The sequence below is a fragment of the Semicossyphus pulcher genome, unplaced genomic scaffold, assembly GCF_022749685.1.
Source record: "Semicossyphus pulcher isolate SPU_LCO1_2020_fin unplaced genomic scaffold, fSemPul1.0.p SCAF_28, whole genome shotgun sequence".
Classification (NCBI taxonomy): domain Eukaryota; kingdom Metazoa; phylum Chordata; class Actinopteri; order Labriformes; family Labridae; genus Semicossyphus; species Semicossyphus pulcher.
In genome coordinates this window covers 3256820-3270450 of record NW_027211702.1, presented here as the reverse complement: position 1 = coordinate 3270450, position 13631 = coordinate 3256820, and the positions used below count along the sequence as shown (strand labels likewise).

At 40.6% G+C, this 13631-nt stretch overlaps 1 protein-coding gene across 1 annotated transcript in view; it reads right to left on the bottom strand.

The window, feature by feature from the left end:
• LOC138605031 (collagen alpha-1(II) chain) overlaps nucleotides 1–13631 on the bottom strand; it is a 106538-nt gene that overhangs the window by 38910 nt on the left and 53997 nt on the right. The window contains exons 7-15 of the mRNA XM_069677099.1: nucleotides 8532–9209; nucleotides 7040–7084; nucleotides 6670–6789; nucleotides 5012–5050; nucleotides 4868–4921; nucleotides 4681–4734; nucleotides 688–795; nucleotides 510–563; nucleotides 59–112 (exon numbers count right to left, since the gene is read on the bottom strand). Coding sequence (XP_069533200.1) covers nucleotides 59–112; nucleotides 510–563; nucleotides 688–795; nucleotides 4681–4734; nucleotides 4868–4921; nucleotides 5012–5050; nucleotides 6670–6789; nucleotides 7040–7084; nucleotides 8532–9209 — 1206 coding nt within the window. The remainder of the gene's footprint in view (nucleotides 1–58; nucleotides 113–509; nucleotides 564–687; nucleotides 796–4680; nucleotides 4735–4867; nucleotides 4922–5011; nucleotides 5051–6669; nucleotides 6790–7039; nucleotides 7085–8531; nucleotides 9210–13631) is intronic.

Sequence of the window (13631 nt, the reverse complement as noted above, 5' to 3'; positions counted from 1 at the left end):
TGTGTACTATTTTAACATAAAGAATGGTAGATAAGAAATATACTGCACTAATAAGTACCTTCTCACCAGGTTCGCCAACTTCCCCTCTTGGACCTTTGAGCCCAACGAGACCCTGAAGATGTAAACAAAACATGTACTGTGTAGAACTGTTTCTTTTTTTGACTCTCACCTCTTTCATGGCATCATTTTCATAAGCAGCCATTCACCTAAGAAGCTTTAGATCTATCTGTAACCACCCTGCCCAACACCAAACGGCAGACAGGAAAAGTTAGAAACAACCTCGAACACAAAGCAGCATTTAGGAACTGAGACAATTATTTCACTCAGGAGGATGAGGAGGAAGTGTTAAAATATAAAAACATGTTGGAGGGATAGTATTCAGGAGCTTAAACTGCATACTGTATAGTACTAAGTCATCAGCTCTTATTTCACTAATAGTAAATATAAAATATAAATGGAACTGACTGCTTTAAGTAAAAAAAGAAAATAAACTGTGCGTCTTTCCTCACCTCGTCACCTTTTTCCCCTTTAGAGCCTCGTTCTCCCCTGTACCCCCACGGGCCCTGATGTCAAACAGAGACATGATGAAACATTCCATGAATAAAACACATTATTTAACTACTAAAACACACCCATGCTGTACATGTACAATATGTATGGCACATAAGTGTCTACAGAAAGGCCTACCTGTGATCCAGAAGCACCTGTTGACCCGGGCTCTCCATCTTCCCCATTTTCCCCGTCTCTCCCCGGGGCGCCGGCTCTTCCAGGAGGGCCCCAGTGACCCCGCTCACCCTACCAGACAACACAAATCATTCCTGCTGTTGATGCTGACTGCTTCTTTTTCACTATGGTGAATAGTTATGACATCTTTATCAGAAACTTGAAGACAACATAAACAAAATGGACCAAGTAAAAGTCACATTAAGTCACAGTTATATACATATACATATACTACGGCAGAACTATATTATAAAGTAGAAATATGTACTGGGAGACACTGACCCACTCCACCACTCAGTGGAGCCATTCATCACACAGACAAGGCATCACCTAATAACAACACAGTGTGCAGAATACTGTGGCCTGCAATAACTCTGCCTGAAGACAGGTGGTAAACATGAACATATTCACTCAGAATGGCTTAAACACCTGTGCTGGCTGCAGATAGCGTTATATTTTAGGCTGCAGAGGATGATGGAAACACATGCAGGGAGGGATAATGTGTGAGTTAGGGTTTTAACTGATATTCAACAAGGTTTGTTTTACCTAGAACACCCTGCTACACATCGATGCTTGTTTTGTTTTTTTTGTCTATACATTTAGTCTATACATAGATGGGCTCAGTCAAAAGTCTAAAGATATTTTTTTTGCAATGGTACAAAACGAAGAAAAGTTCCTATGAATGCAAACAATCGATAAGCTGGAGCTTAATGGTTTGGAAAAAAAATATTTAAAAAATTTAAAAATTACAAAAATTATTTGAAACGTGAAACAAAACGTGAAACAAAATTATCCGAACTGTTGCTGAATTGACCAACAATGTCATCACTAAACACAGTTTGAAGTTGCCTGTATGAATACAATCCAACCTTCTGGCTACTGCTTCATTGGAGCATTTGGGGGTTGTAATAAGGGAGGGGTAGGTGCGTTTCTTTAATTTCTCCCACCCAAAATTAATCCATCTGATCTTGGGATCCAATTGAGTTAAGTATTGTCTAGAACAGTGGTCTTAGACTGTTACTTAAACTGAGAAGTGGATGTAGCCACTGGAACATCACCCACTGCGTTGTGGACCAAAGTTTTCAAGCCTCAAGTTGGGCATTTTGGCCATTGTCAAAGCACTTTGTAAACATTCTGTTTTTGAAGGTGCTATATAAAGAAAGTTATTATTTCCATCTTGTTTAGGTTTTTTTTAGCCGTTCATAAACTGTTGCAAACACTGTGGCCAATCTTAAGACCCCTTTTTATGGGGTCCAGGACCTCAGGTTCAAAATAACTTAGCATGGACACACAGACAACACACAACCCTGACATACTATTACAAACTTATACACCAATCAGCCATAACATTATGACCACCTGCATAATATTGTATAAAAAGCAGCCCTGACCCACCAAGGCATGGACTCCACTAGACCTCTGATAGCAGCAGATCCTTAAAGTCCTGTGCTGCGAGGTGGGGCCTTTATGGATCGGACTTGTTTGTCCAGCACATCCCACAGATGCTTGATTGGCTTGAGATCTGTGGCATTTGGAGGCAAAGTCAACACCTTGAACTCGTTGTTGTGTTCCTCAAACCATTCCTGAACCATTTCTGCAGTGTGGCAGGGCACATTATCCTGCTGAAAGAGGCCACTGGCATCAGGCCATACCGTTTCCATGAAGGGGTGTACTTGGTCTGCAACAATGTTTAGGTAGGTGGTACGTGTCAATGTGTCCCAAGGACCTTCCGCCAGCTTGCCTTCTTCTTATAGCGCATCCTGATACCATGTCTTCCCAAGGTGAACAACGCACACGCACCCAGCCATCCACATGATGTAAAACATGCTCATGTGCCCATTGCAGGCGCTCTCGGTTTTGGACGGGTCAGCACCCCGAGATCAGTGAGCCTTGGCTGTCCATGACCCTGACACTGGTTCACCAGTTTTTCTTCCTTGGACCACTTTTGGTAGGTAGTGACCACTGCAGACCGGGAACACCCCCCAAGAGCTGCAGTTTTTGAGATGCACTGACCCAGTCGTCTAACCATCACAATTTGGCCCTTGACAAAGTTGCACACATCCTTACACTTGCCCACTTTTCCTGCTTCCAACACATCAACTTCGAGTAAAAGTAACATATCCCACCCACTGCCAGGTGCCATTGTAACGAGATAATCAATGTTATGGCAGATCGGTGTATACGACACGCATACATCAGCGCTCAAAGACGATGAGGTAACATCACCAACAAGATGACCTCTGATTGTTTCTGCACAAAGTAATACGTGATTCCATTCATGTAGGCTACACAGTGACTCAAACACAAACATACACCAACAGTGGATCTATGTTCTCTGCCACACAGAATCTAAACAGACTAAAGGCTGGTGTCCAGGCGACTTGAGTGTTTACAACTCTCCATGCCATTGGTCCTCAGTACTAACTCATTACCCAGCTGAGACCTCACACAATATATGGCATCAAGCTCACACTTTCCATATGTTCACAGTAGATTTCCAGGACGCGTGTTTATGTATTTAAAGATGGTTTTTGACATGGACGTAACGCAGTATAATTCACTTTCATTTTTTAAGGCTGTTCACCCAAACAAATGAAGTCAAAGGTTTTCAAATCTGATGTGACGCTGTGCTATTTAAAGAGAGAATGTGAAACTTATGAAATAAAACACAACAAATTGGGAAAACTGGATCACTATGCCTCAGTGTAATCAAATTTAGAAAAAAAATATGGAACTTCTTAATTTAGCAGTAAAACATACTTTCATTGCTTATTCTCTCAATATGAGAAAGATTACATCATAGGGAGTTTCATGTGCAGAGGGTTTCCAAACACCCACTCCCTCTAACCGCACTCACTCTGCTCCACCAGCCATGTTACACTTCATTTAACTCAACACTCAACTGTTACACTCTGTGAAACGGGATCCACCGGTGGGTCTATTTCTTACAAACTCATATTGTCTGGACAATCATTGTTTAATTCTACAGAAAGCTATTTTAATCATTGATGTGAGTTTGCAAAGTTTCAAATCACTCCAAATATGAATATATGCATAAATGATGCCAAATATATGTAACTATACTAACTATAACTGTAACTATACTATACCATTAAACCTACATAAGGCTTAACATGTAAACAAAGACAATGCTTTTTCTTTTTTAAAATATTTAGGATATTTAAGAGTGAATTAAAAAGTCATGGGGATGCTAACATTCATGTGTATGTTTGAGGCTCGCCTCTATTGATAGGTCATCCTTAAGCAGTTCCCCTAAAGCAGCAACCTGATTACCCATTATAACTCAAATAGATCTACAACCCCAGATTGAGGTTAAAAACCAATTATGAGGATTTGACAGATTTCAGAAACATACAGGAAAAATCGTTTTGCCTCCCACAGGCAATCATCAGTAATAACCAGAGCACTCGTCTCAATTTTAACGGACGTCTACGGCTGGCTCCCTCATGTCATGGTTCTAACTCTTGCTTTTCCTCGCTTTCCTTTTTAGACTGTTTGCCTTCATCTGAGCATCGAATTTGTTTCTTTTTATTTAGATTTTCACTTATTGTTGAAGTTGTGTCTGTAGTCATTGATCTTTTCTTTGTTTGTTCAGCCTACCGTTTCCTCGCAATGCTTACAGAAACTAGAAGTGCAGCCACTTAGCTAAACTGTCCGACAGACCAACCACTGCTGCCTGATGGAAAACGCGTCACTAACTGGGCGCCGCTTGTGACTTTTTCTGCGAATGTTGCCACAAACACCCAGTCCATAAAAACACGATATACTGCAAATGCAAATGCTTTCATCAGTGGGCCATAGGCTCAATCACCATTGTGTTAACTCATTCGGTGATAGATAGTGACCTAAAATACATTTATTTACATGAAGTTAGAGATTGTTACTAAATTACAACAGAATAGCTGTGCTGTAGGAAGTAATGGTTTGAGTGATTACCATCTCTCCTGGCATCCCTGGTCGTCCTCTGTCCCCAGGTTCACCAGATGGCCCCTGATAAGGAACATCAGAATAAAAATGTAACCATTGACTACCTAAAGGAATCAATATAAAGAGATAACTCTAAATGTTTTGTATTCATGTTCATAATTTGCATTTATAATTGTGAATGGAGTCTGTCTCTAACCTGTATGCCAGGCCTTCCCATCTCTCCAGGTGGTCCTTCAGGGCCTTCTTTACTCTGCAAGCTCACAAAGAAAGAAACCAGACTCAGGTCAACAAGAATGCACTCAGTCCCAATACAGGATAATACTAGTCACAGTATACTTACAGGCCAACCAGAGCGGAGTAACTGGTAGAAATTGGTTTGCTATGGGGAGAATGAAAACACAGAACAAGTTTAAGATCAGAAAATAAAAAGAACATGAACAGAGTTACAAATCTATCTTTGGCTCATCACTTTCCTTCACTCAGAAATAAAGGAAATATGTGAATGACCTCTGCAGGTTGTCCACAGAAAGTTCAAAGCACTTACTGTAACAGATCGCCTTCGCAAACTACTAACAGACTTTTATTTCGGGCCTCTTATTTCAAGAACAGACTTGCAGTTTCCATCATGCTGACATACTGGTGGGTGTGTTCTACAACATACAGCTGTGGCCATTGCAGAGATATTAAACAGATGAGGACAGAACATTGGCTTGCACGCACTCTAACTGCAGGGTCAAAAGGTTTCACAGATAGTCTGGGGATCTGATGGGTCGGGTTAAGATGGTTTAGCCTCTGGGAACATCTGATGGCCTGTGTGTCTTTAGGTAAGTTATCATGTATTACACAAGGGCTTAAGAAGAGACGAGCAATGAAATCCATGTTGTCTTGGGTCATCAACTTGAGAAAGAACAAGGAAATGTGCCAGCTTTCTAGGATTAAATGAAAATATGGATATCAATTTCATCTCTGATTCTGTGGTGAGATTAGTCCACAGAAAGATGTGTTTAGCCTAGCTTATCTCAAATCCCACAGCCATGGGGAAACAGTTAGCCTCCTTCGATATGCTCTTACACAATTCTGTTTTTTCTTTTACCCTTAGAACTAAAAACACAAATTATATTAATGCAAAATAATTCTATATGCAGAAACAGGAAAAAAAATCTCAACACTCCAGAATTTCAACGTTTTATTTATTGAGCTCTGCAATAGAAATACAGTGCCTTCTACTTTACAATTTTTGCTTATAGTGAAGTAATTTCTTACACCTTCATGTAAATCTTCAAAACAACCTATAGGTTATGTTAGCTATGTAAATTATGCTGTAACTATCATTATTTTTATTTAAGATACATTTAAACAGGATTATGCACACAAAGATTTTGCGTGGCCATTTCACAGCCACCTGTTGTCACACACGCTGACTAGTTCAGTTCCTCCTGAAGTCTTGTGTTTCCTGTTTTGTTTTGACACTCACCTTGTGTCTTGTTTCAAATCCTCCACTTCCTGCCTTCCTGTGTGCTTACCTGCCTGCACTTAAGTGTTTCGCCTGCGTCTGATTGATTGTACAGACTTCATTTTCTACATCCTCAGATTTACAACGCATGTAACACAAACTATTGACAATTTACCTTGACTATGCAATATGGGTTACAAAGGCGGCCACTGGGGGTGCGTTTTCATAAGGTTAATGTTATATTTTTTGTGCATGCTGCAGTCGGGTTTTGTTCATATTAACAAAAGTGTGCAAAGCTGGAGGTGAGGACACCTAAGGACCAACTTTAATTCAGCCATTGGTACAGAGCCTCTATGCAGGTAGTCTTTATTAATTATCCAAAAGAACTCATACTCCTGACGGAATTTTGTACCAAATGTTATTGCAATGTGCCTAACAGTTGTTGAAATATTTCAAATAACCGACAGACAGACCAGCCTTTCCATCCCAACAGCCATGCCGCAACGATGGCTACTAGGGCTGCTGCAATAATAAGCCTTTCTTACCTGAAAGGCAGCCCATTCCTCAGCTGTGTTCTTCCACAGGTAGAAGGTTGGTAATCCTGCCGGGCCAGGAGGTCCAGGTTCCCCCCTTTTACCTGGTCTCCCTTCAGGGCCTGTCTTACCCTATAATAAAATGGAAATAGTACATTTATGCAAGACAAATGGATTTATTACTTTGTATAGCACGGCCTCGTTTTCTAATATTACATAAATTATCTGCTGCAGCATTGTGGCTATGGCATAAATAATCTACCTGTGTATTTAATGGAGGAAGGGACAGGAGTTTATAGCAGAGGGTATTAAAATGTCCAAGGTGAAACGGAGCTCTTAAACATTATCATAGGCAATAATGTAATAAACAGGCATCTCTTACCTTATCACCTTTAAACCCAGGCAGGCCAGGCTCACCAAGACAGCCCTGACAAAACAGGAACAACCCTCAATAAAATGGCTCAAAAGAAATAAGACCCCTCAAATAATAGTTCAAAACATATTTTACCAGAGCTCAGACTTTAAACCCAAAACAATTTCAAAATTAAAAACTAAAGACTTTTTACTGCTCCCAGTAGGCAAAAATTTAACGACAAGCAAAGCTGCAAACCCTTGTAAATCATAACAGTTTATGGCTTATTTAACTGCCTGTTGAAAAGCAAAATATGTATTTAATGGTCTTGCTCCAAACACCTTAAATGGCAATATAACACTGAAAGACGGAATGGCTAAAAGAAATGGGATATGTAAATCTTGTTGAGTCCTAAAAAGGCAGTTCTGGTGATTCTCTGCAACTTGGTTGAATTAAAACTAAAATAAAGAAGTGACACAATGAGACAAGGTGTCCTGATGTACACAGAGACATGGCAGAGGGAAAGAAATGGATTGCACCTAATAACGCATCTTGCTACACTATTTAAATGCACCTTCCAGAAGTATAATTTCTGTGGCCATGTCATATGAACATTCTTTTGCATCAACACTAGTCGCATACTTTTAACTAAAATATTAAGTTTGACACAATACTTGTAAAGGATAATGCTCCAGGCTAAGCAAGCAATACCTGAAAAGCAGCACATGAGAAGAAAGAAGTACTCTAAGCCAACAGGACGTATTCCTTCATGTTCCCTACAGACGTCTTCAATCACAGTAATCGTGCTGAGTGATCCTGTGGATTTTATGGCAGCGTGACTCCAGAGACCAGCCCAGACGTGACCAGATGTGCAGTCTGGTTCTGGTTCTGTCTGCATTAGAGTCCCTGTGATGACCCACCTCTCACACCAGGTAAAACTTTGGATTGGATACTACCAAAATCCTTTACTCCCTGGCATCCATCACATAAGTCTTCAGCCAGAGGGTACGATTGTCAACGTGAGAAATGCTATGACAAACTGTTGGGACCCCTTAAACGTGCGGTTCCTTTAGTGCTGGGATCTCAGCATCAAAGACATGTGGATCAACATATGTTTGAGCAGTGTAATGTTTCCTGATCAGACTCAGATGGCAGCTGATGGAGAGCAGCTCTTGTAAGCTGTAAAGCATAAACAGACGTCACACTTTCTTCATTCACAAGGCTTGTCCTTACTTTTTTATCTTATCCAACCACACATTGCTCTGATATAGTACATAAAAAGTATGGATAAATCAGCGTGAAACAAGCCTCAGCTCTGCCTTAAGCAGTGTCCAAACAACTGCTACACTGTAAACTACAAAAATCATTTCACATTGAGCTGCTGACATTCGGGAGTGCAATCTAAAGAGGACTCGCAGCTTTTTGTGGTCATTTTGGTAAAAAACAAAATGCATTAATTACTCTTGGATAGATACAGGAACATTAAAACCAAGTGTTTTGCATCCGAAAGAAGACCACTTACTTCCTGCCCTGGGGGACCCATTCGGCCTGGTGGCCCTCTCTGGAGCCGGTACATTTTGCCATCCGAGCCAAGGACCAGGTTTCCATCTCTGGATAAGATGGTCACAGTGCCAGGACGTTCCTTTTCTGGCTGTTTACCATTGTTCTCGGTTCTCTGATCAGTGGTAAAGGGTCTTCGCTCCTCCACTTCTGCCTTTGCAGATGGACCAGAGATGATGACATTAGGTGTAGGTGAGACAGACCTGGACCTGTCATCAGTCTCCTCTGTTAGTGACACTGTGGATGTTTTGGGATCTGAGGGGATCTTAGGAAGAACAGGGAATCCCACTGGGGTTTTTTTGGTGGCACCTCCAATGTCCAGGTTAATGATGTCATCGGATGGCTTTCCAGGGAACAGTGATGAAGTCCTCCCACTGGAGTTGATTTTTTTGTCTGTGGTTATGTTCTCATCTAAATCTTTCGAGGACAGTTCAGGCTTCCCCTTCTGGCTACCCTTAAGTCCGTTCCTGGGCGGTTTCCACTGAGGGTTGACTTGTCCGCCATTGTGGAAGATTGGATCCAACAAGTCAGTGTCCTCATCTATCACAAATACATCCCCACGATTTACTGACCCTTTTCGATTGGATCCGGAAGGTACCGTCCCGTCCCCTCGAGAACTCCCTCGTCGCAGAAACCCATGCTATTGAGACAGAGAAAAAGAATTTGAGCTCGTTCAAGGATAGCCTTTCAGATATTTCAGCAGATGTTTCCTGGGTTGTGTCAGGTTTTGATGTTATTCTTAGGCTTGTGTGGAGAGTCTGTCTAAGGGTCATAAAGATGAATCACATGAACATCAGCTTATTCCAGTTTATGATTTTCTCACAGTTACTACACTCAGACAAACCATGATGATGGTTTTGGATTAAGAGTAGAGACCTTATACCTGCTCATGAGTGCAGCAAAAATGATCACGGGGACCCATTTGGGCTCCACCAAGATGTTCATGGTAGAAATGAGAAAATCTGTGATACTCAGTACAAACAGTCTTTTCAAGACATCTGCTCATGACAAAATTGTCTAATTTCTTTCCAAAACACTTGAATGCTCTGTCTCTAATCAACATTTTAGTGGTTCTCAATGAGTTGCCTGGTAGAGCCAAACCACAGCAAATATGTTGATTATTAGAACTCAAACTCTTCTCACTGCTTGAGCCTCCATTTAATCTTTGACCTTCATTATCGTAGGTAAGGTATCAAATCCAAATTTCCATTTGTGTTACCTTTTTTTGGAGCTGTACTGCTCTGACGCAACACCTGTCTTGGACTCTTCTATATCTTGATTCCCAGAAGAAGGAAGCTACTTCCTTTCACTCCAAAGTTTCTTAAACTTACAATAAAGCTAACCATAATTGTACTCACTGTAAATCAGTTTGGTTAATAACATGAGCCTCCACATTACAAGCTTTTTATTGACTTCCATAAAGTCTTTTCAACTTCAATAGAAGTCTTTCAAGAGAAAAACACAGAGCAGTTAAAAGTTTTGTGGTATCCAGAGGTGAAAGGAGAAACTGAAACATTAACAACACGAAAAAGCACTTTGACCCATCAATTTCCCTTGATTGTCATAGAGCATTGCATGCAACAAACACACAACAAAACGCATCAATATGTTGGGCCTCGGGGAACAGTGGCGCAGTGAGAGGCCGTTCAGGGATAGGGACCAAAGGGCTGTAAATTTAGTTTGATGACCCTAATGGGCTGAAATGGAGAGCAGTAAAGTGGAGCTGAGAGGCATATGGGGAGCAGGAGGAGGAGAGGGAAACAGGAGTCTGCATGCTCAGAGATATTTGCTAAGAGTAGAGCAGAGTAAGAATGTAAGACATTATAGAGGGGAACTTTGGCACTACATTAGAAAAGCAGTCCTGTGTTTGTAAATGTGTTTTGTCTTCTCAACATCATGAAAATATGATACAGTCACACAATAGTCATAATACTCAGTAACTTATAACTGTACCTTTTGGGGCTGGTCCATAGCCTAAGATTTTGTAATTTAAACATCTGTCAAAATTGTATTAAATTTATGGGGGGTCAAAAGGTAACTAACATTTACCTGTTAATGGCCAAATACTTGTATACTAATTACATTCCCACCAGTCTCAGCTGCACCTCGTGTTTAGTGCTAATTAGCTATTTTTAGCATGCTAACAGGCTGAAGCAAAGTGATGAACACGATTAACATTCCACCTGCCAAACATCAGCATGTTAGCATTGTTATTGAGAACATAATTACATCCTGATGTTAGCATTTAGCTCAAAGCCCCGCTGTGCTTAACTGAAGCATCACAGAGCTGTTAACAAGGCTGTAGCCTTTTTTTATATAACATTTAAGGCTACAAAGAGGGGGGACAGAAAGGAATAGAAACACGTTGGACCAAGAGGCAAATAATGGATGGTTATATTTCGTTAGATATTGTTTATGTGCCACGGCAGTTGTTGTCTCTCAATCTGAAGGTTGGGGGTTCAAGACACTGTACCCCAAATAGCTCCAGGTGGCATAGCCATCGGGTATGAATGCATAGATTCTTATTGGAAATTGGCACTTAGGTCTTTGCCACCAGTGTGCGAATGGGTAAATGTGACATGTATTCCATGTTTACCATTCATCAGTTCCTTGAGGCATAAATTAACAGAGGCAATATAACTGCTCTTCAAGGGATATGGATGATTGATAATGACAATATTACAAATTTTGTACTTCCAGCTTTCCATGTAGGCAATCCTGTTGACATATTCCATAAGTTTTTTTGTCATCTCACCTGAATAAATCCTAAACCATTTTTTATGGGTAGAGAAAAGCACATTTGGTCAAAAACACTATTTAAACCATCACAACATCGATAACCAGTTCTTTTGACAAAAGGCACCAGCTAATACTGTTTTCTCCCAATATTAATCCTACCATTAATGTTTGAGAGCAAATAAAAACAGCTAGATGTTGGGTTGTTTATCAAACATGAGGAACAAAAGGATCTCACACACATTTTATGAATTACTACAAGTATTACAGAGGGGATCTCAGGTTCCCTCTGTGGTTAAGGGTAATTGTTGAAGCAAATTCAAATGAGCATGTCAGATTGCATTATCAGAAAGAATTACACACCGAAACATTACCCAGATATGATTACCTGAACTTGGCTTTTATTCATCAAATCTGAAATGTAAGATCAACAGTGAGTCTTAAAACTGTATCTGCAGTGAAACCCCAGCCCTTGGTGGAGGGCTGGCTGAGTAAATGAAGGCCTGAGATAGACAAGAGACCAAAAACAGGCCGAAAGTAAAACAAAGATCCTTTCTCTTTCTTTTATCCTGGGCCACAGTCAAGCAGCCAGCCCTGGTTGATAAGCTGACACTGGATATCCTCTGGTCAACATCGTCTACCTCAGATTATCTCCCCAGCAGTCTGTGAGATATCCCTATGAAAGCCAGCCCAGCCTATACTTAGTTGGAGTGCTATGATACTCTGGCCAGTCAGTCAGGAGCCCTACAGGAGCTGTCAAACATTCTTTACCAAAGACAGGCACACTCTATGACATGTCCCAGTATGAGGTTATGTTTAAGGTAAATAAAGTCTCTTCTTCTGGTTCATTGTAAGTGTTACAATGTAGGTATTTAATGTACTTGTCTCTTGGCATAAAAATAGAAACTTACTGTGCAGACTAAACCAAAACAAGGTGCTGACTCACAAGCGACAGCTCACTTGGTTTACTGGGACAGGAGCAAGTTCACAAGGGTAGACCATGCAGGTACGCGTCAGCCATGGCAATGCCTTTAATGTAGATAAAGGGACCATGTGGGACTAATACATTACCATGCTGTAAACCCCAAAACAAGTTAAAATCCATAAAAACCATGGTCCAAGGACCTAAAATGGATATATTCCTTATATACTTATACGCTCTACACTGTATATGTTGACAGTCAGTGTCCTTCATATAATCTTGCTGTAACCCTTAATGACACCTCTGACTGTAAAACATAGAGGTCTGAATTTGAACCAAACTGTATGCTGTGGAAAACATGGCCATTTTTTATGAGGAGCATAACAAACAATGTTGAAGTCTATATCTTTGTGGCAGTGGCGTAAAACTGCTCCAATAAAGGCTGCAAGTTTGCTTTTAAGATACTCCACAGATCAGATGGTGCATAGCATGTGTCTGAGTAGTTCTCTTGTCAAACAAATCTTAAATAATCCCGGTATATAACTCTTTAAACCTTTATATCATGTGCCAAGACTATGTTTACACTCCCCGCTTTTCTACCAGCTCTGTGGCAGGCTGAAGCAAGCGAGATCACTGTCTCTATTCAGTGTGTGTTCAGGCCCTTGTGTCCTGACAGCACACTGTCTGAGAGCAGGCACAGCGTGAGTGAGTAATGTTTTGGCCCACCCTGATCTATAGGTGAACAAAAGACAGTCAGGGTATCAAATGTTTCAGTCTGTGTCAGTATGGCTGCAGGCTGATTAACAGACAGAATCATTTAACAGGTTTCCATAATGTTTCCTTCATGCTCCTGCACCATAACTCTTACATTTACTTATTTGAAATTAAAGCTTACATGGTCACAGAGCTGCTTTATCAGTTTTTTTAACCCTCAGGTACCTGAAACTTAATTTATCATGGTAATTTTTCTGCACTTATATATTGCCTTATTAGTCTTCCCACCACTCAAAGCACTTTACATAACATGCCATGGTGGTGGAGGCTCATTGGGTTTTAATCCTCATACATGTTTACACACAGTAACACACGGATGGCACACACTTGGGAACCACCAAACCATCAATCTTCTGATTAGTTGACAACCTGCTCTTCAATTGCTGTGTGTGTATCATAGGGTAAAATAATGCAGACACACTGTCCAAATACTTCTGCAAAGTTTTGATCTGTGTAGTGTGTTTCTAAGTTTGTGGTTTTTTAAGTCCTTTCTTATCAAACACCATTTGGTGTGGAAGAACTTGACTAGTTTGAACAGAGCTCTGACCTCATCCCGGTATAACATCTTGAACAAGATCCAATATCAGTGTTCTACCTCATTAATGCACTAATGGGAGCAAAACAAGAGAT